General features: G+C 42.5%; 2 protein-coding genes across 9 annotated transcripts in view; one reads left to right on the forward strand and one right to left on the reverse strand.

Moving 5' to 3' along the window:
- The window catches only part of DNM1L (dynamin 1 like), a 40,669-nt gene extending 32,394 nt beyond the window's left edge, over positions 1 to 8,275 (forward strand). For all 4 annotated transcript variants that reach the window (XM_083700260.1, XM_083700262.1, XM_083700259.1 and 1 more), the window contains 4 exons: positions 1,092 to 1,259; positions 2,441 to 2,550; positions 3,705 to 3,864; positions 4,626 to 8,275. In XM_083700260.1, the coding sequence (XP_083556386.1) occupies positions 1,092 to 1,259; positions 2,441 to 2,550; positions 3,705 to 3,864; positions 4,626 to 4,682 (495 nt within the window). In that variant the 3' untranslated portion in view covers positions 4,683 to 8,275. The remainder of the gene's footprint in view (positions 1 to 1,091; positions 1,260 to 2,440; positions 2,551 to 3,704; positions 3,865 to 4,625) is intronic.
- YARS2 (tyrosyl-tRNA synthetase 2) lies at positions 609 to 17,166 on the reverse strand. 5 transcript variants are annotated; one of them, XM_083700643.1, is made up of 7 exons: positions 16,351 to 17,166; positions 11,876 to 12,043; positions 10,325 to 10,480; positions 9,949 to 10,119; positions 9,118 to 9,526; positions 6,917 to 7,058; positions 609 to 2,793 (listed from the first exon to the last, which is right to left on the reverse strand). In XM_083700643.1, the coding sequence occupies exons 1-5, from the start codon at positions 17,145 to 17,147 to the stop codon at positions 9,346 to 9,348; spliced, it is 1,473 nt and encodes a 490-aa protein (XP_083556769.1). In that variant the 5' UTR covers positions 17,148 to 17,166; the 3' UTR covers positions 609 to 2,793; positions 6,917 to 7,058; positions 9,118 to 9,345. The 5 variants fall into 5 exon arrangements, with proteins under 5 accessions (XP_083556769.1, XP_083556770.1, XP_083556768.1 ...); XM_083700642.1 differs by lacking the exon at positions 609 to 2,793 and adding an exon at positions 5,086 to 5,673; XM_083700644.1 differs by lacking the exon at positions 6,917 to 7,058.
- Positions 17,167 to 26,461: the final 9,295 nt, after the last annotated feature.

The following is a 26,461-nucleotide window of genomic DNA, read 5'->3' on the forward strand; positions in this document are numbered from 1 at the left end:
GGGAGCTGTAGTCCAACAACATTTGGAGGGCCAAAGGTTAGCTATCCTGGTTCAAAGCCATTCAACCTACCTAGGCTCACCAAAGGAGCAGATAAGAGTTCACATAATCTAGTAGCCTTCCCCCAGTCGAAGAACATGATAGCGTAAGTTTCTCTTCCCTCTGACAGAAACATTGGTCCAGATCAGACAATTGTTCCCATAGCTAAATATAACTGTGTGGCTTAATACAGTGAAGCTGGCACTCAAGGAAAGCTGAAAGAGGGGCTCTCAGCCTCAACACTCTTTCTGCACTTCATGGTTTATGATCCAGGAGTGATAATTCAAACTGAACCTCTTGAATTATTGGGGCATATCAAAACACCAAATGACCATTTTTTAAAACATCCGCCCATCTCTTCCTTTGATGCTTCCTCTCATCCTTATGTGCTCTGATGTAAACTCAGTCTTGATTATAATCAGTTGCTACAGCCTATCATCTTTCTCATGTACTTAATAAAGTTTGCCTGTAGTTCTCTTGCTGAATACCTAGGTATGTTTGCATGTCAACCTGAGTGATGAAACAGAACCAATGGAGAACAAATCCCCTCTCAGCTATGAAGCTCACTGGGTAGCTTGTCACTGTTTTTATTTATTTAGGCAGTTTATAAACTTCCCCGTCGTCCAGCATGTTGTGGCTTCCAAGGCTGCTACATCCAAACTAAAATATTGAACACGCTAAAACTCCATTAAACAGTAAATATCATGGAACTGCAGTCGTAATATCAATAAAATCCATCAGAAGCATAAAAACAAACACTAATGCCAGTTGTAAACCATGCTAGAATGCCTGGGCAAGTTGGAAAGTCTTTCGGCTTTTTGGAGCCAGGCAAAGTTGGTGGCATTTGGGCTTTTCTGGAGATGGCTTTCTGTGTATTTAGGGCACTGCTCAGTCTAACCTTCCTCAATGGTGTGTGTGTTAAATTGAAGATTTAATTTCTTGCATGTAGAATGGGATTAAATGAATCACTAATAATCAAGCATTTGGAACGCAGGACATTTTCCTTGCAAATAACTGATTGGAATTTGGGTATTGTATATTTTCTTTGTATTAGACATCCTCTGCTGTGGGAGATGGAGCTCAGGAAGCCGGAACAGGCAACTGGAGAGGCATGCTGAAAACCTCCAGAGCTGAGGAAATACTAGCTGAGGAAAAATCAAAACCAGTAACGGTCCTACCTGCTAGCCCTCAAAGAGGCCATGCTGTAAACTTGCTGGATGTGGTGAGTTTCTCAGCATAGGAACAAAATTTGCAAGCTGGTACAAGAAGAGCAGGGTGTGGCACTCACAGAACGTAGGAGTGGGCAGGATTTGGTCCTTCTGAGTTACGTTCTCCACCCATTTTTAAACATGGCTGTCAGCCAAAAGTATATTGTAGCTAGCAGCCAGGATAGAGGTATTCTTTAGGGGTGGGGGAAATACAAATTTAGTGATCACCATGAATTCTAAAAGGTACTTTTGGTTTGTGCGGACAAGTACTTAATTTATATCAGCTGCATATTTTACATGCTAACTCTGTACCAAATTATGCACCAATATATTTTTACTTTCAGTTGGACTATCATGTGCAAATTAGCAAAATGGACAGGGTGGTTCAGATTTCATGCAGTAGGAGAGGAATACAGCATTATAACCCACTCTTTATCTAAAAGGGCTCTCAGTGTGGCTTATAAATGACAGTACAATAATTCAGCTAATAGTTTAATAGCAAAATGCTGCTGGCTTGTGCATTCTGTACCATCCTGCCACTGTGATTTTTGTAGCAGATTGCACAGACTGTCATTTTAGCAGAGGTTGAAATGGTAGATGGAGAGAGGTGAGACATGGGTTATTTTTAAACAAGGATATGCACTGTTTATACAGGAAATATATGTAATATGGAGTAGCTTGAGTTTTCCTAGGCTGTTTGTGGCTTTGTTAGTGATGATGTCGTCATGTCCATAAGCTTTACTCTATAATATTCAGGGCTGGAAAAATGCTCTTAAAAACACAAAGAATAAAAAGCTCAATTTTGAGGAGCTGTGTTCTTAGACCTGGCATATTTCTCAAGAACAATGTCCATTCACTCCAGCAAAGAACAGCATGTCATCTTTTTTTAAGGCCTAGGATCTATTGTGACTTGTTCACAAGTGACAGCAATGATGCCACCATTTTCCCCAAGAGTCAGGTATGTTGTGTCACTTCCAAGGTTTTAATCTGTAAAGCCTCATATTAACAATTTGTTTTTTTAAAAAAATTCTCGACACTTGCCAGCATTGTTATGTCACCAGACGGAAACCACCTCTAAAATCCAGGTGTATTTGCTACCTTCTTATAGTTCACTCTGAACCTGACTGTCCTTTTTGAAGTCCAGTGGAACTGCAGGCTCATGAAATATTTTTAACTCTGCTTTTTCCTGCATCAGCCTGTTCCTGTTGCACGCAAGCTTTCAGCCCGAGAACAACGAGACTGTGAGGTGATTGAACGCCTTATCAAATCCTACTTCCTGATTGTGAGGAAGAACATACAAGACAGGTTTGCGATCTTACTTTTTCAGGACTTGACCCTCTCATTGCTTTATTATTAATTCCGATAGTATTTTTTTACTGTTCAAAATATAAATACAGTTGAGCAGCTCTCTGTAGTTTCTTTCCTGCACTTCAGTTCTAATGGACTGTTTCACAAAAATAACCATGAAGTTTTAGTGTTTTGGTACTTTAGCACGGAAACAAATGTTGCCATATTGTGAGTTATCTTCAGGGTTGTTGTTTCTAAATTCTGTAAATACAAAATACACGTATCATACAACCAATTTATTACCAAATGATACTCAGTCTAAAACCATGTGTTATAAATACCAATGTTAGTCTATCTCAACAGTAGATCCATTGAAATTAATGAATGTAAGTAACAAGTTCATTCATTTAAGTGAGCCCGCTCAGAGTAGTCTGAGGTGGCCTCGGTAACATGGAATGCCATATACCAGCTTTGGCTGGTGTCCTAGCTACACACCTGTCTGGACAGGGGTAGTCTGACTTCTGTTACCTACACTCGTAACCTGTAGGCTAGATTGCTGCAATGTGTTAAACATTGGGCTGCCTCTGAAGATGGTTTGGGCACTTCAGCTATTGCAGAATTCAGCAGCCAATTTGCTCACCGGGGAAAAAGAGTTTGAGCATATAGCACTGACCCTAACCCAACTGTTTCGGCTGCCACTTGGTTTCTGGGCCCTATTCAAACAGCTGGTTTTGACTACATGTCTCAGGACCACAATACAAGGACTGCCTCTTTCCATATGAACTAACCTGCACCCTGCAACCGTCACTTGAGGTCATTCTTCATATTCCCCCTCCATGAGAGGTCTGAAGGGTGGCAACATGAGAATGGGCCTTTTCTGTGGTGGCTCCCTGCTTGTGGAATGTTCTCCCTAGGTAGGCTCACCTGGCACCTCATTACATATTTTTAGGTGCCAGACAAAAATAATTCATCTTCAACCAGGCCTTTGATGGTTAAACAGTCTACGGTCTTTTAAGTGTTCGGAGGAAGGTTATTAATCATTGTTCTGTATTTTGTGTTTTTATGTTGTAATCTGCCCTGTGATCTTTGGGTGAAGGGTGGTATATAAATTTAAGAAAGAACCCTTAGCTCCGTGGGTTATGTGTTTAATCTATTTGCTTGCTTGCTTGCAGTGTGCCAAAAGCAGTGATGCATTTTCTGGTTAACCATGTGAAAGACTCTCTTCAGAGTGAGCTAGTAGGACAGCTGTACAAAGCCTTATTGCTGGATGACCTTTTGACTGAATCAGAGGACATGGCTCAGCGCAGGAAGGAGGCAGCTGATATGTTGCAGGTACTGCAGTCCCTTTTCTGTAACAAGCCAAGTTAGTTTTGTTATGTACACTAGTATAGTTTAGTTATTTTCATACTCTGCCACCATGAGCCTCACAATTGTGTCTTACATGGGGGGTTTGGTTCTAAGGGTTCTGCATATATGCAAAAACACATACACTCAAACCCTTGGAACCGCTTCTGCGCAAGCTCTGGGATGCTCTCATGGGGCCACCCGAATTCCTCTGAGATCTTGTGGGAGCATCCCAGGCACGTAGAGGCAAGAATGTGGTACAAAAAGAGCTTTGAAGCTCTCTGCCTTACTTGGGAAGCAAGGCTCTTTCCGCATGCCGGCTTCACTTTTAACTTGTGGAATTTCAACCAGATGGCCTTCAACTGTGTAGGGTTGAAATTGTGCAAGTTAAATGTGCACAAGATGCAGTTTACTGCACCCAAAATTTAAGATCTAGTTAGTGCACTCTTTGGCTGAGGTCATGAGAATTTCTACCATTCCTTTTCCAGATAGCCCTGTGTGCAAAGTTCATTGGCTATAGACATGATCAGAAATAAGCAGTGTTTTGGCTTGGTTTATGAACCAAGCCAACCCATCTTCCCTGAATCTTGCAGCATGTGAGGTCTTGCATCGGTCAGTGATTTGTTGGCCTCACCCTCGTGCTACCATATTCAGCCATTACTTAATTATTGCCCAATGATTTTTATTGTATTACTTTTGTGGTTTGTCTCTGCCTGTATAAATAGCAGAAATTTCTGTTCTTGTCCTAGGCCTTGCAGCGAGCCAGTCATATTATTGCTGAGATTCGAGAGACACACCTTTGGTGAAGGGCTTCTCCTGCTGGATGAAGAAATGGATGACTTGAAAATTGCTAGGCGTTATATATACTTATGAACTTCTATGTTTACTGCAGTATGTATAAATCTGCTCACATAAAGAGAATTCAGTTTGGCTTTCTACGGACAGAAACGTATGCTGTACTTGCAAAACAAGTCTCATATAATCAACGTATTTTCTTTACTAGTTTCCTGGTGCAAAGACCAAGGTCTGTTCTCCTGTGAGGAATTGGACTGGACTGAACTTAAGGAAAGAACCATGTAAAAATTCCAGTGCCTGGCTTGCTAAATGAGTTGCCTGTGGATAGGATGAACAGTGTAGTATTGTGATGTAGCCTTTTAAGCTGGTTTTGCAATATAGGTTTTTCAACCATGAAGAAAGGACACCACGATATTTTCTTTAAGATGAATTTAATTGCATGCACTCTAAAGTCTCAAACAGATAAACAGCACAGTAGAAATACTGCCTTATAACTGTGTAATGTGTACCCTCATGTTTTAGAACCTTAAAAGAAATATCTGGCTAACTTCCAAAATGCATTGGCTATTTTTGTCCTTTAGCTAGATAAATCTGGAGTAAGTGGAGATTCTGCTAAGAAGCGTTATCAACAAAGAAGTAATCAGAATTTGAAGAATCCTAATGTCTGGGACCAAAACCCATGGACCATCCACTTACAGAGTTCCAGACTAACAAAACAGCAATATTAAAAGGTATTGTGGCAGATCAGGTTTCTCCTAAATCATTGTGAAAAGTAAGGAAACTTCAGAAAATATTGATGTAAAAGCAGCTGGCCTTTAGATTAATTCAATGGTCCCAACCCATTACTCTTTTTGAGCTACTTTCATCTTAGGTGTTGGTGTGGTAACTAGCTTGATTGTCTGCCATAGTCACCAGAATCAACAGTAATGACACTTTAGTTCCTGAAGATTTTGTAAGTTTATGTTTAACGCACAGCACACCTGCTCACACACAACATTTTTCCTGCATGGAAGGAAAATATGTGTTACGTTGGAAGAACTATGTTTTTAGATTGCTGTGAGGTGCATATCCTAAGTAGATATTGCCTTCCTCAACATGTGTACTTGTGGAAAAAAAATAAACCCTTGGCCTTCACACATTGTGTACAGGATTTTATCCACTCAGTCCTTACACAACAGGCTGAAAAGAGTAAAGTCAGCTTATGCTTGAGACAAAAGGTATCGGACATTAAATGGAAATGTTCAGTAGCAGTTTGAAAACATGCTATTTCTCTCCTCTTCCCCTTACAGTATATTGAAACAGAACTGTGATGGTGCCTTTAAGGGTGCAGGCACTTGGAACTCTCCTCAAAAATCATACATACAGCAAGCATATTGAAAATAAAACCATGCTTTAAGATTGCTTCTGATGCTTTGGCAAATCTGTGGCATGAAGGTATTTTAACCTCCTACTAAGTTCAGTGAACCTGTACCTAGTGCCCGCTAACGTAGAATCACCTCATTCCATTTCTGTTCTTCAGGCAAGAATGCTGTCACTTAGGTAACCAAAATGGCACCACCCCCACACCGAGTGGGCAGTATGGGTGGGAGAACCCCTATGCTTGCAGAAAGCCAAAAAGTAAGACTAACTAGAGGGAACCAGTCCAGTGAGGAGTAAGGATGCCCAGTACCCATGAAGTGCTGTTGACTGGTGGGGGGAGGGGGAGGGGCTAAAGTAATTTAGGGCAGGAAACAAGAACACTCGACTGATGTGATCATGTTTCACTAAAGAATTAACCTGTAAAGGTGAAAACTTCCAGAAGTCACTATTTATTTATTTATTTATAAATCCAGTGATAGTAAATATCAGGTGTGGGGACCTTTGGTCCACTAGATGTTACTAGCTACAACATTCACCATCCCCTGGCTGTGCTTGCTAGGACCAGTGGGTGTTGTAGTTCAGCAACATCTGGTATAAAGTAACAAGGTTGTTGACCTGCAATGGTTAAAGGCCTTTAGAGCATGTATGACTGATAAATTTGTCAAAGGATAAAAAAAGATAACCAAGAATTAATTCTGAGTAGATGTCAAATTACTACGAGTTCTAATTTAGCCTGCCTCATCCACTGTTTTAAAAGGTATTGATTTTGCCAGGCACATTAAAACACGTCCTGGTGAAACCAATGAGCACTGTTCCATGGAAGTGGGATTCAACATATATCTTTGCTTGCTCAATATCAGAGGTACAGTAACGTGCAAATAGTTACCATGTATGGTGAAACTCAGCCTAGGCCCCCTTATGTGACCTTCTTAATTCTTTCCCAAGCCACACTGGTCACTGGCTTTGCACCCTGAACATTTTTGCATAGCTGGAATGGGTCCTTGAATTCTGATATTGCTCTTGGTTGCCTGGATGAAGGATAGAGGGGACATATGTAGAAATTACTGTAAAAAACTAAAATTTATAATTACATTTGTTGCTCTGCCCCCATTTGCTGTATTCATCACTGGCATGTGGACATCAGGATACAGCCTTCAGCCAGTATAAGGTTCCTCACATTAATATATTGCTTATTTATTTATTTATTATTTATAACCTTACTGCCCCTCATCAGATTTTAGGGTGGTACAGACATGGGGAATTAATTCTTATGGTGGAAACTTAATATTGAGGCTAAAAAGGTTGTTTCAGTTTATGACATTTCTGTGAGAACCATGGATTCTGAAGCACATGCTAATGTTCAACACAATGCTGAGTATATAGATCATCGGTGGATTACTACCCTCTGAAAGAATTCCTAAAGGCAATCTTGCCCTAAAAAATACTAACTGCCAGCCCACAAGCCACACAAACTCTTTCTACTGACTCCAACAGTGTTTGTCAAAGCTGACTATTGCAGAGTGATGTTCTTGATGGAAGCTTAACCCACATTCTCCAACATCACACATTCCTTTAGCGATATTTTTTTGGGGGGAGGACTGTGTTACGTTTGCAGGGGTCACCATAGCCACATGTGGCACGTAGCTCCCAGAGAGACAAAATGAAATGCAGCTTTGGGGACCAAAAAGTTCCCCAGCCTTGCTCCATGTGAATTGTGATCACTAAGGTTTTAAAGGGAGAGCCAGTCTTCACTAGAAAATCTCTTCATACTGCCATGAAGTTTTCAAATAGACCATTTCAATCTCACATAGTTTCAAGTAATATCTGCAGCTGTGAATATATTTAAAATAGCAGTTACTAATGCCACTGCTGTACTAGCACATTCAGTATTGCTTGCACAGGATTGAACAAACCACGTTTCTACAAGGTTAGCATGCTATGTACTATATTATGCACTTTGAGTCATCGGGGTGTGGGTGTGACTGCATTTAGAGTGATTTTCATTCTGCCTTTTAGGCTTCTGTATCTAAGGCAATGGAACTACACAGCTGTACGTTTTTTAAAAAATCACTGTCTAGTCCAACTCAGAATTGAAAATGCATAAACGAATTGAAAGAACATTTACCTATGCAGACTGAAGGGTAGTTTATCCAGCATCAGTACCAAATGTATGTAGTTACTTTTGTAAATAAAGCTGATTGTGTAGAAACGACAGTTTTACATCAATAAACCGCATTTTAAAGTATGGTCAGTTTTTAACTTAACTTGCTGAGGCAGTTGCTAATGGGTAAAGGGTAAACACTAGGTCACTATGTTATTTTTGAGATAGGGAGCTTCTACCTACTATGGCACACTGGACAAAACCACTATTGGATCAGAGGCCCAACTGTTCACAGGGTATACATACTGTAACCCTGAGGCAGTAGACCTACATTAACTATACTTTGCTTAAAACATAAGGAACTCCCTCTTAGCTGGGAATTGTAGAACTGCAGAGTTGGAAGGAACTAGTCCAATCTGCATGTTGTAAGAACAGCTTTTAGATCTGCTGGACATCTGTACTACCCATAGAAATATAAATTACACCCTGAGTTACAAATCCCACACTCCAATACCTGCTACATGGGAGCACAATCTCCATATACATTCATCGTAGAGCAACCTCAAGGCATTGACCCCAGCCCATGTTTTGCTCAAAAACAGCTTGAATACAAAGCAGAAAGTTCAACTGAGTAATGAAACAAGTACTATATTGTTTAGGATAAAAAATGGATTCTTATGTCTTATTAAAACCTAATTGCTGTTGGCATTACAATGCCATACTCTTCTGTCCTCCAGCTTCCAGAACATAAAATAGTTGATAAAATAACTTGGTTTTAAAAAGTTAAAACCCATTAAAAACAATTAAAATTAGGTTATCTGTGGGCTCAGGATCTAGCTGCCTGGCTTGTCACTACTTCAATAGGTTCTTATGTCACATTTACTACCATTCACATCCTTAACACACTAAAAATGCAGGTAATAATAACTTTCAGGATTAATTTAGTTATCTTTATTGTAGACAAACGTTTTATAACCAATACTTACGATAACATATTTCAACAGTTGCATTCTTTGGATAGGCTCTGCGTTGTACCATAGAGTTCCTCCTCGTTTCATGATTTAAGTATGAATTAAGATGCCATCCAATTTCTAGACGATACCGAGTCTCACACAGTGAGAAAAGGCAATTCACACCACAGTTCTTGTGAGTTGTTTGGTGTGTGTTCTCAGTCCATGAAGTAAAATGCACTCATAACCTACTTGAAAAGAACCTCAGCATTTTTGTTCTTCATGTGACAACTGAAGCCATTTCACAACATAGTAATTTCTTTTTCCAATTCTAAGGAGTGACAAGCCATTATTGAGGATATGTTGTCCAAGAACAAGAACAGCATCAGGATCAGTTACTTTAATGTGGTTTATAGAAACTCCACCACTTGTTATGTCACAATACCTTGAAAAAAGAAATTGTACAGTCAATGACATGGCTAGAGCTAGACCACCTTACAGTAGTTTAAAGTTATAATAACCTGTCAGTGATGACAAATTAGGGTAGAAACTCACTCAGCCACAGACATACAGGAAATAGCAGACAGTTGAACTCCTGCTGCATACTGTGACAGGAGAGGGGAAGAGGAGGTGGCAGCAGAAGTACCATATTGGATCTTCCATCAGGTATGTACTACCACCCTCTCTGGTCATGGTACCCAGTGGCAATTTGGCCAGAGGGAGGTCAGGTAAGAGATGCAGTCTCACCAGGAAGGCTGTCTCACACAATGAGGCTGCCTACTAAGTAGAAACAGATAAGCTTGAAGCTTGTTTCTAGACTAAGAAGCTACAGAATTAATCCCGCAGAATATGTAAATATTAACTTACCCCCTTGGTCCGTCTACAATTGCATTCGCCTTCCGACACAAATCAAGTACTGTTGTCCCAGGTTCAAGCATCAACTCAACATATGGTGCTTCCCTGAAGAGTTCTTGAAGCTCTTGGTCGGACATGGTCTCTAGTGCTGCTATGTCACTGTAATAAAGGGCCCTTGTGCACCTGGTTTTTAAAAAAACATAAAAAGAGTACTCATCAATATTTACATTATGACCAAGACTTGCAAAAGTAGCTTTTATCAATGTTAGGAATTTAGAAGACTCCTCTGTAAATTCTGCATCTTTGCAAAGCTGAAATTTCCTGTCTGCATTTTCATTAACATTTTGGTCCAAAAATCAACATATCAACAGCCTAAGTCTCCCTTTACCTCTTAGCAGATTCCAGACCTGCTTTCCCATGAACAAGCTTAGTTACTTCAGCAGCAAGCCGTTTCTGGGGCCCCCACTTCTCAGGCTCTTTAGCATGCATTTCCATAATGTGTTGGATTTCCGGAAGAGGGAGGAAAGTGAAAAGCTTCAAATACCTTAAAGGGAAAATAGCCAACATCATCATTTATTGTTTATATGCCCCCCCCCCCCATCTGACTGGGTTACCCCAGCCACTCTGGGTGGCGTCTAACAAAACACAATACAACATTGAACATTAAAATTTTCCCTACACAAAACTGCCTTCAGAATCACATTCTGCTTCTGTAACAGACAATGCAGATCTACACTAATTTCAGTCCCTCAATCCATGCTTTAGATTCCGTAATTTTTTAAAATTTTAAAGTAGTGGCATAATCTTGTTAATGACCAAGTAAAAACAAAAATGCATTTTTATGCTTGCTTTTTTAAAACTGAAAATACTGAATCTAAGTCTTCTGAACAATATACAGAGGGGTGTCTGTGTCAGTCTAGTTTTTGCAAAACCAACAAAAGTCTTGTGGTATTTTAAAGAGTAACTTTGTATTGTTTTTACAGTAACAATATGTGCTTAGGATATGACAAGACTATTTCTTGCACCAGTACAACAGCACGAGCCCTCTGCACAGTAAAATCAGAGGCGGTCAAAGATGTGGCAGAACCTCAGAGTATTTTGGGACTTAATAAAAATGTTAAAGAACACCATATGCAGGTTTTATAATACAATTCACAGTGTTCAAAACTCCCATTGTTCTAGGCACCTTTTGCGACAGGGAATTTCATTAGTACGAGCAGTTTCTGAGCTCTGGGAACAGTACTGTGTCTAAGATTTTGGATTAAAACTGCAGAGTGGAAGGAAAGGGTGGCCTTTTTCTGCCTCCCCAACTACTCTCTGAAGACTGGAGAAGAGATCCTCTTAATAATGTTAGGGGGGTGGGCAGGGGAATGACTAGACCATGTGAAAAAAAGAACACAATATTTTAGCTGCAGTTCATTCATTTTCAGTTTGTATTCTTGTTATAAAAAAGCATGCCTAGACATTCCATTAGTGTACCCATAACCTAGGTGTAAGGTGCCATTTAGCTCCTAGCTTTCATATCTCAGTTTCTAACACTGATGGAAAGCAGATAATACATTATTGTTTATGCAAGGTTAATAACATTTTTTTGCTAACAAACATCTAAAAACCTTGGACACATTCTGAGTGCTGCATTAGTTATTTTTAGCTTGGGCTAGATTGGACCCTTTTGCATATATATTCTACATTTTAATTTATGACCCACCTCTTGCCAAAGGAACTCAATATGGCATACATAGTTTTTACCCCCATTTGAGTCATGACAATCCTGGAAAGTAGATTAGGTGAGTGTGTGACTGGCCTAAGATGATTTGGTGTGGCTTTGAGCCTGAGTTTTCCCATTTTTCATCTGATGCTAACCACTACAACACACTAGCAAAGCAGTCATTTTGTTCTAGAACAGTAATTCACATAGATCAATAAGAAACGTACTTGCCTTTTAACAGCGCTATCTGGCTGTCTGACAAAGTACTGATATAACTCAAAGGGAGAGGTCCTATTTCTGTTTAGCCAAACTGCATTGCCAGCAGATTTCCCCAACTTATCTCCAGTGGTACTTGTAACAAGAGGCACCGTTATTCCAAATACATCTTCGCCTGTCACCCTAATAGGAAACAGATTACAATACTTAAGTTATGTTACTTGTCAACAGAACACGGTACACATTTAATTTCAAGACCTACAAACATTTCTACAACAGAAGGCAACCCTATTGCCTTCAGCTACCTGTCAAAAATCTGTTGATCTGCTTACACAATGAACTCTCCTCTCCCATCAGTCACTTGCCTCTTTATGCCCAGTTCTTTTAGAGCTCTTGACAGCCAAGAGCTCCAACATGTCATGTGCAGATACATGCCCCCTCTTGAAGGAACTAGTAATGGCACACGTATTACTCAGACCTAAGTTATATGATCCAGTAGTGATGTATGGAAGTGAAAGCTGGACCATCAAGAAGGCTGATCGCCGAAGAATTGATGCTTTTGAATTATGGTGCTGGCGGAGACTCTTGAGAGTCCCATGGACTGCAAGAAGATCAAACCTATCCATTCTTAAGGAAATCAGCACTGAGTGTTTACTGGAAGGACAGATTGTGAAGCTGAGGCTCCAATACTCTGGCCACCTCATGAGAAGAGAAGACTCCCTGGAAAAGACCCTGATGTTGGAAAAGATGGAGGGCACAAGGAGAAGAGGACGACAGAGGACGAGATGGCTGGATAGTGTTCTCGAAGCTACCAGCATGAGTTTGACCAAACTGCGGGAGGCAGTGGAAGACAGGAGTGCCTGGCGTGCTCTGGTCCATGGGGTCACGAAGAGTCGGACACGACTAAATGACTAAACAACAACAACAACAACAAGTTATGATATTTTGGTTTACTAGTTCATTTAATACCCCTAGGCCTTGAATGTTAGACTGCCTCCAAGAAATACTTTAAACAAGCACTGGCCATAAAAAGCTGATACTAAAGGGAAAATTAAATAAATTAGATTGGCCAGTCTACTGCATAATGATATCAAGCATCCACCTGGTGACTTTTCAAGATAATCAACCTTTTTCTTTTTTGGGTGGAAGCTAAGCGATGCTGGTACAGTCCTCCAGACTGAGGCCATGTGATGTTAATATGTCCACCATATATATCCAGAAGTTCTCCCTTTTTTTAATAACATTGTTGGAACTGTTGGCTTCTCCATAGCAATTACACATAAGTCTGACAGGCTGTGGTTCTCATATTTAAAGTGTTTAGCAACAGATTACTTCACTTATGTGTGTGTCAAAATTGCTGATTTAAGATTTCCAAAATGTGTGCATAAGGTCAGTTGCAGTTTTACCTATGCACTGGATATGACATCCCATTTTTTGCATTCAATGATATAAATTATATTGCATGACCTTCAGGTGATTTCCTTCTTTATGTACTATGCTCTACCCATCCTGGTATGCGTGTCTTGCGGTGGGAGGAGGGTTTTGTCCTGAAGACTTGCGGTGGGAGGAGGGTTTTCCTTCCCACCGCCAACTTTCAGAATGCTGTTCTGAATGTTGGCGTGGGGAGGAAAAACCCTCCTCCCACCGCTAAGCCCCGGGAACAGAGGAGAAGCGCTGTGCGCCTTCCCCTCTGTTCCCGTACCTGTCCTGAAGGCTTGCGGTGGGGAGAAAAGCCCTTCTCCGCACCGCCAGCCTGGCAAGCAGTCTCCATAGGAATGCATTAATTGATTTTCAATGCATTCCTATGGGAAACTGTGCTTCGCAAGACGAAAAACTCGCAAGAAGAAAAAACTTGCGGAACGAATTAATTTCATCTTGCGAGGCACCACTGTAACACCACTGATAAAACCCAGTCAACTGTTACACAAACTGCTTCAACAGTAAGGATATGATTAACCCATTATCTGCTCTAACTAAGCTTCTGCATGGGTGGGCTTCAACTTGGATGGGATGTGTACCAAGTTCTATGCCAGTGGGGTAGGAAGATGCTGGTTGGAGGGGGGGTATGCTGTTTGTTTGTGTTGCTACCAGCACTGGTGTTATAAATTTTCTGTATGTATTCAGGAGTGATGTTGAAATGCAATGGAGTAATTAGAACAAATTTGTATCCTATAGTATCAGCTCTGATGTCATTATCTACACCAGAGGCTAGCCTCATCTTAATTGCTCCTCACTGCTACCTGCCTCTTACCTCACAGTACATTATCGATCTTTGAGACTTCCTCTAAGCTTAACTACATGCATATGGAAAACCTCTGGCCAGAAGCTGTATCACACCTGCATTCTGTACACTGGTATCCTATAATCAGAACAATACTTATCTGCATTGAATATGGGAATAGTTGTGTGCACTCAAGGACTCTTATCCCCCCTTTGTTAGTGTAGATCAAATCTAAAAACCATGCCAGTAAAATCTTGGGGTGTCAAACTGGGAGAGCCCTAGTGTTGAGGGAACCAATGATAGGACCTTCTGTGGGTAGGGTGTGTGCTCTACCTGCTGAATAAGAGATGTAACACTTCCATAAAAGATGTCACCATGGGAACTTAACATAACTTAATAGTGCACGGTTTCTCATATTTATTAATTTTAAAGGTAGTAATGCCTTAGTGTTATTCAAAAACTAATTATTGATATATCTAGTGCTAGTGATGGAGCAGCAGCTTACTGTATGCTGAAGTGCCAAACATACCTATACCAGTGCAGGGTGGGAGTTTACAGTAGGCCCACAACTTTTATGGATTCCATCTCAGCTATACAGCTAGCCAGCTGCAACTGCAAACTTAAATATATGCAAGACAGAGAGTTTAAGAACTCTTTGGCATGGGAAGAGCTTTTACCATATTTTTCGCTCTGTAAGGTGCACTTTTTCCCTCCTAAAAAGTAAGGGGAAATGTGTGTGCGTCTTATGGAGCGAATGCAGGCTGTGCGGCTATCCCAGAAGCCAGAACAGTGAGAGGGAATGCTGCGCAGCGCTCCCTCTTGCTGTTCTAGCTTCTGGCTTAGCCCCTCTGTCCCTTCCCCCACCACCCGGAAAAGCCCCAAGAGCCGCACTCGCTTTAAAGAGCTGCACGGAGCGTGTGTACGGCTTTTGGGGGCTTTTCCCTGAGAAGGGAGAAGGGCAGCCTGTCAGTGACGGGCTGCCCTTCTCCCTCCTTGGGGAAAAGACTGCTCCTTGTGAAAGGGAGTGCTGAGCAGAGCCTGTATACATCCCAGGCTCTGCTCAGCGCTCCCTTTAAACAGTATTTTTTTCTTGCATTCCCCCTCTAAAAACTAGGTGCATCTTATGGAGCGAAAAATACGCTAAGCTCTCTGTCTCACTTACTGGGCTCTGGGAGACTCTTGCATGGGCTCTGCAGGCCGTCACCCTGGCCCTAAGAGATCTCACACTGAGTCTGGAAGATAAAATTGTCCACACAGGGACAGTTCTGGGGATTGTTTTGACTATATGCAATTTCAGCTTTACATGTTACCTCCCGCAAAAAACCTAAGACGCAATCCTACTGTATAGTTACTTTAGGCAATACTGCTAGTTTCTTCTCCTGACCTCATATCAAATACCAGAAAACAACAAAACCCCATCTCTGGATTCAAGTTGTACATGTTTATATTACACAGAAATCATATTACAATTATTATGCTTCTGTCTATGTAATTGCTCCAGAGATTGCTCCTACTCTGAGGAGCTTGTTATTTCAAAGGAGTACACTAGAGTTGTCCATCCCCTCAAATTTCCAATTTGAAAAATGGTAAGAAATGCTTCCAAAAAATGCTCTCATATTTCTATATCTAAGTGAACTGTGAGCAGATTGGCTCATCTTTAAGGTTTATTATTATTGGCTCAGTGTATGAACATTTTTGTAAAATAAAGATTACACATGAAAAAATGAATCAGCTCTCAACAGGGGCTCCCAACTGTGCCCCTCAAGTGTCCCTCAGCAGCAGCTGTTCCATCAGGCTGCAGCAGAAGAAGAGGTGGAAGGCAAGTCAATTCCTTCAAGTTTAGCTTAAGAGTAGCTCCAAGACCCAGGCCCATTTCATCAGCTCTGCTAAAAGATCAGCTCAATCAGGATCCTCTTGCCCCTGAACTTCCCACAGGTATCTAGTTGGCCACTACAGAGAACAGGATGCCAGACAAGAGGGGGCTTGCTGGCCTGATCCAGCAGGCTCTTCTTAGGTTCTTAACTGCTCCAATTTCAGCTGGCCATTACGTGCACAACTATTTGTTGAGAACGGATCTCTGACTTTGTCTGCTTGCGTTCCCTCTGCCCTCCCCACCCCATGCCTTTTCGCTTGCAACGCACCTGTCGCTACTGATTACCTATGTAAGCTACTGTTCCGCAATAACCCCCCCCCCATCCAGCTACCTCAGCTTAAGCGTGGGGTGAGCACACTCCAAATGCAGGCCTCCCCCCCACCCCTTATCTCGTACTTGGAGACGAGGTCGTGCCCGGACATGATGTTACCCATCTGGTCCGCTCCTCCCAGCTGGATGCGGCAGCCGTGGTGTCGGTGCAGGTGCAGGAAGTCGTAGGCTTGCAGCGCCGGGTACAGGAACTCGGCCAGCCCCATGCCGACGGGGCTGCTCAGGCGGGCCTTGCAGCTCTGCCTGCTCAGCATCGTCCCCATGCGCAGGTGGCCCCCCACGGCGCACAGGAACCCCACCACGGACTCGCGCTCCAGCCAGCTGGCGTTGTCCAGCACGGCGGCGCGGCCCAGGCGAGTCGCTTCCCCGCTCCAGAAGAGCTCGCGGTGGTTGTCGAAGAGCTTCTGGAGCCCCCGGCGGAGGGAGGCCGCGTTCTCCCGCGCGCGCTCCTCCGGGAGGACATCGCGCTCCTCCGCGCGGCCGCTGGGGTCTCCCAGGCGCGCCGTGGCTCCGCCCACCAAGGCCACCACGTCGTGGCCCGCGCGCTGGAAGTGCAGCAGGCCCAGCACCGCCAGCAGGTGCCCGACGTGCAGCGAGTCGGCCGTCGGGTCGAAGCCGCAGTAGGCCGTGACGGGAAGGCGGCCCGCCTCCAACAACTCGGGGAGCTGCTCCTCGGCGGCCTGGGGAGGGAAAATCTCCTGGAACAGGCCCCGCTCGAGCTGAGCCGCTAAGATACCCTTGGCCGGAGCCCGCGGCCGCTGGTCGTGGGCCTGCCGCCGTCCCACAAGCGCCTGGAGCCGGGGCGAAGAGGCCCTCAGGCAGAAAAGCCAACGGCGGCCGGCTCGTAGCGCGGGCGCCGCCATCTTAGCTAACGGAAGGGGGTGCCAGCGCACATGTCGCAGAGCATGCTGGGAGGAGGGGGCGGGGTCGAAGCGTTCCGCCTTCTGCCCTCATGGGGCCGCTTAGAGGGGAGCTTTGGCGTCCGCTGCCGACGTCTTTGTGGCATTAGTTATTGACCAGGCTCCTTGCTTATTTCGTCGAATAAGGAATATATGGTTTTTAAATAATAATAAAAACACATACCGATATTTTTAAAGAATTGCCTTCTTTGCCTGTTCTGGACATTAAAGCAGAACTTGCTCCCCCCTCCCCACGAAGTTTTCGTTAATGTTCAGCAATTCCCAAAAAACAAACGTATTTAAGCAATGAAGTGTGCTTGGATATCCCTTGCTCCGACCTAAATTATTAAACGCACAATCGGGGGTATATCACTAAATAAAGTGGCGTGGGAAATAAACTGCCTGTACAAACAGTATGTTTTAATTTTTCCAAAGGAAAGGTCCAGGGAGGAACTACTGGACTAGAATATCTGAGCAATTAAATTACAGATAGGTAGCCGTGTTGGTCTGCCGTAGTCAAAACAAAAAAAAAAATCCTTCCAGTAGCACCTTAAAGACCAACTTAGTTCTTGGTATGAGCTTTCGTGTGCATGCACACTTCTTCAGATACACTGAAACAGAAGTTTCAGACCCTTCTATGTTATTGAGCTCGCGGTGTTACTGAATCGGTTTCAGTCAAGATCAAGCATGGAAAGTACCGGTAATTGTCTTTCTTTAGGAGTTAAATTAGCATAACAAGAAGGGCAGAAATAGCAGCAGCGACTGCTCTTTAATTGCTTTATAATCCTAATCAGAAGTACTGAATTTAGTGGGGCTTAATCCCAAAGTAAGTAGTTTCCAGACTATAGCCTTATTGCCTAGGAAAAACCCCAAAACATTCTGCCTTTCTTGGACACACTGAAGACATCTTGCACAACTAGAAATATCAAAATGAATACAAATGGCAAACAACAATAAAAGCAGTAATCCAACTACAGAGCAATAGCTAAAATAACCAATTGAATCAGTAGGAATACCAACAAATTTTCTGAAAAAGTAAAATGGAATCTTATGCATGCTTACTTGGGAGGAAGCCAAATTTCAAAATTGATTTAATTCTGAGAATCTAGTTAATGAAAAAAACAGTGGCACAGAGGGCAGCCAATCATACATAGGGTGAGGCATTCCACATTCCTTTGTGACATGAGCCATAACTGGGCATTTTTGGTTCATGTATTAAACAAAATGGAAACAGGAGCATTTTACCAGTTCCTGGAAACATGCACAGCTCAGAGAATCTCAATAGGAAAGATGAATAAACACAAACATTCATTATAAGATGTATAACCAGTGGAGTGGTAGGACAGAAACAGCATACTGCTACTTATTTCACAGCAGAAATGATTTCCTATGGTCAGAAAGCCACCATTTAAGCTAAACAGATGAGGGGGCAGGGCAATGGTATATATTCATCCCCACGAAAACGCTGCAAAACAAAAACAGGGTTTTCTTTGATCAAAGAATCTGTGGCTCTGACCTCTGTGCAACCAAGATACTGTACCCTGTTGTTGCTCACAGAAATCTGAAAAGAAACTGATAACTATTTTAAAATGTTACGGAATCTCAGCTTTCCACTGGGTGGCAGAATTGCACTTAACTTGTACGTAGTAACACCAGCATTCTATGTGATCCCTGGTAATCAGTGTGCTAAATGCTGCATTTGGAGTCAACCTGGAATTTTGGTGTGCCAAACAAGTTTTCATTGTATAATCTCCTTTATGTGCAGATGCCACTCTGTAACCTTTGGGCCATTCAACATATTTTGCTCAAATGTTTCAGTAACCGAGAAAGCTGAAAATCCTCACACAGCAAGTGTTACATGTGCTTTATTTACTTATTTGACAGTAAGTTCTATACGTCTGGATAGGATTGCCTAAACCAAAACATTTTAGGTACATGCCAAAAAGCATACAGCTAAGGCACTTGCCTGATGTCAATAGGCAGGGAGTTCTAACAAGTAGGGGCAGTCACACATTTACACCCCACTTTTCCTCCAAGGAGCTGAAGGTGGCATAGTTTATCTTTGCAGCAACCCTGTGAGGTATATTAGGCTGAGAAACAGTTACTGGCCCAAGGTCACCCAGCAAGTTTTTTTGCTGGGATTTGCAGCTCACTGAAACCCAGTACTGTAATTAGAGTTGCCAGCATTTTGCCAATCCTTTTGGTGGTGTTGGGCTAGACTCATTCAAATAAATGAACTCAGAGTGGATCCCTTAGATACCACACTTAGTTTAACAGATGTGCTAACTAGAACTGGCAAGTCCTCTGAGAAAAGTTTCCATGTTTCAGTTGTTGTACTCTCCATCTTTTAAATGCACACATCACAGTCCTGCAGATCTCTGTCTGAGCTGAGCTCCTAGCAGATTTCACAAGATAAGGAGAGGCCTGGTTAGCATTTTTGTGTTTCAATTTCTGCAGACGCATTCCAGGAAGATAACACAACGCAATGTCAATAGCTGGCAGTCAATTCTGCAAGTCAGCACTCATGAATAACGATGGGAATAGAATAGCCTTACATTAACCAGAAGAATTACATTTCCAGGGAATGGTTGTCTTGTCCTTCCTCGTTTACTCCACACATCTCTTGTCTGCCTCCACAGATTTATTTCTTCTGCTTTCTAGATGCACCACCTCCCTTGCTTCCGATGCTCATTTCAAGGGGGCTAGTACATTTGGATGTGGGCCAATAAATTGAAGTTAAATCCTAAAAAGATGTTCTGTGTTTTCAAGTATGGGAGGTGCAGAGCCTGCCTATTCCGAATGGGGATGCATTCCTCTGGAATGAACAAGTCCACATCTTGTGGGATGCTCCTGTATCCAACACTGTCAATGGAGGTTCAGGTGGTTTTAGGGGCTGGGAGTGCTGATTTCTAGCTACAGCTGCTTTTCCAGCTGTGGTCCCTCCTGGGCAGAGATGACTTGGCCACTGAACTCCACACAGCCCCCAGAACTGACTATTGCAATGCACTCCTCATGGGGCTGCCATTCCAGACTTAATCTGGTAGAGTCAACTGGTCCAAAACACAGGTTACTGGCCAGGGTTCCATTTAGAGCTCACATAACCCTGATTTTAAAACAGCCAGTTTGCTCCCATACCAAATCCAAGGTGCTCACATTGGTGTTTAAAGCCTTAAAACTTTAGATCCCAAATACCCCAAAAGCTGCTTCCATCCCTATCGCTTCTTAAAACTGGCAGAGGGGGCTCTCTTGGTAGTTCTGACGTCATCAGAAGTCTGGGCAATGGCAGCCTGGGAGGGTGAAATATACTCGGAGTCGAGAGTTGATTTCATGCTCTTTATTCAGCTCATAGTGGTGAGGAGGAATGAAAGTTCTCCCAAAGTATCTGCTTTATATATATTATTTACACAATGGGCTGCACATGATTGACTAATTCCGGAATTCTCCTGTAGGCCAATCAGGTTGTGGATTCACTTCCATCTGGAGCTGGGTTGGGTGGCTCCTGCAGACCAATCATACTGCTGCATTGTTCTAGGACCAATCAGCCTGCTGCATTTTGGATCCTATTCAACTCAGTAAATAACAGAGGGTTTCCCCCTCTGTGACAGCCCTAAATTGAGGAACTGCCTTCCCACAGAGGGGTGGGTGTGTCTAACATTTTTCTCGTATAGCTTTTGCTGTATGCTGAACACATGTGCCCTGGCCTTTGACGGTTAAGGTACTTTGTTTTGTTTTTCCCACCTCCTTTACTGACTTTATACTTTTCTGTTCCAGCTGCAATGGTGTTGTTTCTTCTTCTTCTTCTTCTTCTTCTTCTTCTTCTTCTTCTTCTTCTTCTTCTTCTTCTTCTTCTTCTTCAATGGAACTGTTTTCTCTGGTTGTTGCTTTTTAAAAATGTATATTACGTTGCTGTAAACCTACCCTGGGACCTTATGGAGAAGGGCAGATAAGAAATCACATAAAGATAACAAATGACTTCTTCCCACCACACCCTGAACTGCTGCTATCATACCTCCTGATCTGTCCTCGCTATTAACATTTCCTGAATCTTAACTCCAGAACCAAGAGACTCCCTTCTGAATCAGCATGAAGGCCCAGAGCTGGAACTTCTACAAATCCGAGGGAGTTTAAGAAGAATGATGCCTTCACTAGGGGTAACGCCAAGATAAAGTGTTCCTGATAAATTGCAACAGAGCTGAGCAATCCAAGGCCATGTAGTAGAGATAGCCAAATAAGAGAACGTCCAGTAGACTCCTCAGGGTCTCACGCTCCTTCAGGGCCAGGATTCCCCCTATCTAGAGTTTACGTTGACAGATTAGAGCCAGTCACATTATACGGTGTTTACATTTGGGTGGGACTTCACAACTGCCAAAACATTAGTCTTAGATATAATTCATTATTGACACTAAATGTATTGTTCACATCAGAAGGTGCGCTAAGAGAATTATTTGGAAACTGAATAGAAGGAGAGGCTTACCGAAATGTTGTTTTACATCTGCTACTGAGGCAGGTTCAGGGTCCTTGTATTGTATTGAAAACTTAGATGCAGGGGCCTAAGTTTCTGTGGGACCACCCAAACCCTTATGTCTCAGCTCAGTCACTGAAATAATCTGCAGGAGCCTCACTGGTCATGCGCCGAGTTGGCGAGACTCATTTGACAGCAACAAGAAATGGCGCTTCTATTGTGGAAAATTCTGCCAATAAATCTGGAACAGGCACCTTCTGAGCCAACTTTTAAACAACTGCTAAAAACCTTTCTATTCCACCAGGCTTAGACAGGCAATTAATAATACATATTTCTGTAACAGGTGATTTCTTATTTTAGCCTTTTAATATAGTATTTATTGTATACATAAAATTGTTGTAAACCACTTGTGATTTTTTTAAAAAATGAATAGTGTGTGTGTGCTCTCTCTCTCTCTCTCTCTCTCTCACACACACACACACACACACACACACAGAGAGGGAGAGAGAGAGAGAGAGAGAGAGAGAGAGAGAGAGAGAGAGAGAGAATATGAATGAATGAATGAAGGCAGGACAGAGGAGAGACTTATTTGAGAGTTTGGGGCATATTTTGGTTGTTATAGCTAAATGAATTTACACTGGATCCAGTGCCGGATTTATGTATAAGCTAAACAGGTTATAGCTTAGGGCCCCACTCTCTTGGGCCCCCCCCCAAAAAAAATTAAAGGAAAAAACACCTGGATGTACATTTCCAAAATATTAGATAAAAAAACAAATAAAACCTACATACAGCTACAGTGTTTTGTGTTGTGTAGGCTCCTATTTGTTATGTGCAAATGGCTTTAGATACCTATTAGGTCCATAAATTACCATATAGCATATATTCAACACAAAAAACAGTGACTATTTGTTGTTGACACAGAACAGCTGGACATATAAAGGGCCCCATTACCTTCAGTAGTTTAGGGCCTCATCAAACCTAAATATGGCCTTGACTGGATCTAAACCACCTCTTGCCTGGTATATCTGCACACTATAAACTGGTGAAGCTCCTGCTTCATAAAGTAAACTAAAAACCAAACTGAGGCCTGTGTTGCGTATTTGGAAGATTTGCTTGGGGTTGGGTCTGTGAATCTAGATGCGACTGTGTAAACAACTGTCAGTGTTTAGAAATCTTAGCTCGAGTCAGCTAGCTTAGTCAGAAGCTCATATTGCTGAACAAACCCATCTTGGGAGCTCTCTAAACAGGAAGCTCCATGAAAGGTAGCATTTCTGGCTATTTAGGATTAGTCAGACCCTGCACATCCGAGGTTATTTAGAAAGAAAAGAATATCGCAGCAGAGGCCCGATAGGTAAGGTTCAGTTTAGTTAGAGGCCCAAGCTAGGTGTGATGGAGGCAGTCATATTGTTTCTCCCTCCTATCTTCATATTCATATCTAAAACATATGATTAATGTAAATAGATAGTGTTGCTGGTCCCGTACTATGGAATGCTTTTCCAGCGGAGATTAGGTAGGCATCCTTACTTTAGACATCCTGGCATCTCCTGAAGACCTTTTTACACAGGCAGGCCTATGCAACTGTTTATACACATTTTTATTACATTTATAATAAATTCCCTCCACATTTCCTCCAAGGAGCCCAAGGTGGCATGCACCGTATTCTTCCCTTCCCTGTTATCTCCTGACAACCCTGTGACGTAGGTTAGGCTCAACAACTGTGACTGGCCCAAGGTCACAGCCGATTGGAGACTTGAACGGGGTCTCCCTGTTCTAGTCCAACACTCTAACCAAAACTCCACACTAGTTTTAATTATCGCTTTTTAAACTCTGCCGTCATATTTTCAAATTTTGTGCTTCAGCTCAGAGATGAAGGGTTCCTGCTTCTTGTCGGAAGTAAAAATATATGAGGAAACCTTGAGCCTGATCTTGAGAAGTCGCCCCTACTAGCCTGACAGGACAAAAATGACATGACAAACTTGTTTTGCATTGTGTGTTATATCTAGATCAGATAAAAGTCTGGATTCCAAATAATTCCATTTCTGCAGTTGTAGACCCCCTCACTTCTCAGAAATTCTAAAAGGCTGCTCACTGAGATGTTTGGGTAATCCCCTTTTCTGGGCAATAGGCTTATGCACAACCACAAGCATTTGCTAAATTACTATGAATAAAGCAAGATCTTGAAGATGGAAGTGTTTAGGAATGATGGGATATAAAAAACAATCTAGCACATTAGTGCATCTTCTTGCATAAATAGGATTTCTCAGAGTCACCAGAAGGTGTCTCACAGCACAAAGAGAGCACTTTTTAAAATATTCACCTGTATCAAAATTTTCAAAATGATACATGAGGCATGGCATAACTTTCGGCACTAGGTCTTAAGAATTTTCTAAACTTGAGGTTCTCCACTCATGTTTTAAGGTTTAATTCCAAAGGCAAATACTGCAAGGTCTTAATTTTACCTGAGAGAAATGATGTAGCACATACTTTGTACTCTACTTTTCCCACAAAGAGGGCCACTAGACCTTTTCCACCCATCGCTTCCATTTTCTGTTGTTCATTCCAACAAGTAAATAATGGCAGTGGTGAATTCTGTGTAAACAGTTCAGTGAAACCTAATGCAAAACAGCTGGGCCCAGTTTAAACACAGCCCGCACATGGGTGCAGCTTTCCTTGTGTGAAATCCAGCCAGCCATCACAATCAAACCCCTCATGCAAAGGTTTACGCCCAGCAGGAACCAGCTATTGTTCATCAAACACAGCTAAATTGTTCTTTACAATTGTTCCTCCCAGTGCAGATCTGCTGACCCATTGTACATGAAGGCACAGCACCTCCTAAGACAAAGCCAGCACTAATCTCTGAGCAAACACCCCCACCACAACATATCTTCTGCTCTCTTCTCCCTAGCTAGGGTGAAGATTGATGTAAGAACTTTGAATGTACCTTTACTGCCCTAAGAAAAGTGTATTTCTGTACTGGAGTCCTGTACATTCTTGTGACATGACACATATACCTCCCTCGAGAGGAAGAGAATGAATGGGCAGAAAGAAATGTAGTATATTAGGGGAAAATGCTTGTAAAAAAAATGTGCATATTGAAAGACATTTGCACCAAGATGCTGGTAAATTTTCACAAGCACTTTGAAAAGTTCATAAAGTGATGTAGAAAGGTGGAAACGTGAAACTGAGCAAAACTCAAACTTGAAGATTTGCCAGTCCCCTTTTACTTATGATATATGATAACATCTAAAAGGGGCAAAGGTTCTGCAACTGCTATGTTTTGAGTTTTCTTTCTTTCTTAATAAAATTGTACGCCGCTTGATTGTAAAACAACAACAACCCTCAAAGCGGTTTACAATCCCTGGTTCGCACATAATGCTAAGCCAAACTAATACTTAAAAATCACAGCCACTTCACTCTTCCTCTGGGATCTAAACTGTGCCAATTCCAAACTCGTGCTCATAGTTCATCTCCCTCCATACATTTTAGCTTACCACTCACAGAATTGCAGAGTTAGAAAGGACTCCAAGTACAACCCCCTGCAAAGCAATCATGGTTTGTTAGGAGAAAGCAAGCAACGAGTTTGGGTTCAAGCAATGCACTGCCAAGGTAAACCATGACTGAGCTCCCATAGTGTGGCAGGAGTGAGAGAGGGGTGAAATAGTTGGTCATGGTTTTCTCCCTGTGCCACAGTGTGTTTGCTTGCTCATGGTACGCCATCATTTGACTTCATGCTACGTGCAAACTGGGCTGCTAATTACTGAACCCTGAGGGCAAGCAGCTTTTGAAAGAAATTCTGGTCATAGTTTGAAGACACCAGAATACTAAATGTGCAGGAAGAATGTTGTCAGGCTTTGTATTTTTTTCCAGATAGCCTCTAGCTTGCTTTCTCCCCCACCTTTTTTTTAACATCAGAGGGAGTGACCAGCATTTGTCAAAATAAATTACATGATTTCCATGATTTATCCTTTCTCCCCAGAAAACCTGTTTAGCAACAGTGGTGGTGGAGCTAGAGAATGGGGCAAGAGAGGTTTCTGCTTAAGAGCAAATTGTACTTACCAGATGTGCTAGTGTTTGGCATACTGTATCTCAACTTATAAAATACACTCCCACCCCGGGAGAATACCCCTCTCGCCATTGCAATCCCACTTCATAGAAATGTGCTGTAGCTCAATGGCAGACCATCTGCTTTGCATGCAGGTCCCAGGTCCATGCCCTGGCATCTCTAGGTAGGACCAGAAGAGACTCCAGTCTGAAACCCTCAAGAGCTGCTGCCAGTCATTGTAGATGAAGCGAGATGGGCAAATGCTCTCTGTATAAGTCAGCTTCCTATGTTCCTAACTCTGCTTCTAAAGGGCTGTAAGCAGGGATGTTGGTTAAGGGGTGGACAACCTCTTTCAGCCCACCGACTGCATTTGCACCTGGGCAGCTCTCCACGGACTGCATGCCAGTGATGGGCAGGGATGGAGCCAAAAGTCGGCAGGGCAACCCTTGTGTCTCTTGCCTGTGTGCAGTCGGCTGTTTTCCAGACAAGTAGAGTCATAGATTTGTGCCCACACACCTCCACCCTTCATTCAAGCAAGCAGAAGGCATTGCTACAGTGCAAAGACACGAACGTACAGGGCAGGGCTGGTGAGGGTTGTGGCCTGGAGAGAGGTGGGGTGACCTGGGGAGGCACAATCTTCTGGATTGACATTTGCTCCAATTCAGCACAAAAGAGCAGGTTTTCTGGGTGGAAGCAATGGGGCAAAGGCAAAACTACTTGGACCCATATCTGGAAAGCATGGGAAAAGCTTGGACCCATGCTTTCTAGTCATGG

This window comes from Podarcis gaigeae (assembly GCF_964106915.1).
Source record: "Podarcis gaigeae genome assembly, chromosome: 10".
Taxonomy (NCBI): Eukaryota; Metazoa; Chordata; class Lepidosauria; order Squamata; family Lacertidae; genus Podarcis; species Podarcis gaigeae.

What these genes read in the sequence shown, in the direction of transcription:
- YARS2 (XM_083700644.1), bottom strand. Translation starts at nt 17,147, where the DNA reads ATGGCGGCGCCCGCGCTACGAGCCGGCCGCCGTTGGCTTTTCTGCCTG. An exon ending in GGGCACGACCTCGTCTCCAA is followed by an intron (nt 12,044 to 16,350) that starts GTACGAGATAAG and finishes GTTTCCTATTAG; the next exon opens with GGTGACAGGCGAAGATGTAT. An exon ending in ATTGTAGACGGACCAAGGGG is followed by an intron (nt 9,527 to 9,948) that starts GTAAGTTAATAT and finishes TCTTTTTTCAAG; the next exon opens with GTATTGTGACATAACAAGTG.